The sequence below is a fragment of the Egretta garzetta genome, unplaced genomic scaffold (assembly GCF_000687185.1).
Source record: "Egretta garzetta isolate BGI_Z169 unplaced genomic scaffold, ASM68718v1 scaffold390, whole genome shotgun sequence".
In the NCBI taxonomy this organism is placed as follows: domain Eukaryota; kingdom Metazoa; phylum Chordata; class Aves; order Pelecaniformes; family Ardeidae; genus Egretta; species Egretta garzetta.
This window is the reverse complement of record NW_009258382.1, coordinates 4,763-5,350: the sequence shown is the minus strand read 5'-3', so window position 1 is coordinate 5,350 and position 588 is coordinate 4,763. Positions and strand designations below refer to the sequence as shown.

The 588-nt window shown below is 61.2% G+C and overlaps 1 protein-coding gene across 1 annotated transcript in view; it reads left to right on the top strand.

Moving 5' to 3' along the window:
- The window catches only part of MYO18B (myosin XVIIIB), a gene marked incomplete at its 3' end in the record, with an annotated part of 31,268 nt that overhangs the window by 26,266 nt on the left and 4,414 nt on the right, over positions 1–588 (top strand). The window contains 1 exon segment of the mRNA XM_035896716.1: positions 149–237. Within this exon segment, the coding sequence (XP_035752609.1) occupies positions 149–237 (89 nt within the window).

The window sequence follows — 588 nt, the reverse complement described above, 5'->3', positions numbered from 1 at the left end:
GCCCCCGCTCCGCCGGCGCTGGATCCCCGCAAAGCCGAGCGGGAGCGGGGCCCACGCCATCCTCCTCCCGCTCCGTGCAAACAGACCTCCTCTTGGCTTTCAGATGCCAGACCATGACTGAAGCAAGCTTTTAAATAATGTTTTCCAGGAAAATGTTGAGGTGTCTTTTGATCTTCCAGAGTGCTCGCCACTGGCCACGCTGTCCCTCATCGACCTGAGCTGCTCGCAGGTACCCGTCCCCGTGGCCGCGGTGGGAGCTGGTTGCTCTGGCCATGCTTGAGGCATCGCTGGCATCTTGAGGCTCAGAGGAGCGAGGATTTCAGAGGCAGGGTGGGACGGTGGGACCTCGCCGAGTGGTTCGCACAGAGCAGCCTGGGGCATTGCAGGGGAGGGCTTAGCATCAACCAGGACCTTTTTGGCTTTTTTAAAATACAAGCACCCTTCCTGGTGAAGCCCTGTGCCTGGGTACCCCTCCCAGCCCATCTGCAGAGCTGGGATGACCGGTCCCTCTGGGACACCATGTGGCTGCGGGGGCCCAAGGGTGGTGTCCAGAGCTGGATGCGGCCTTGGGAGATTCCTGTCCCTGCT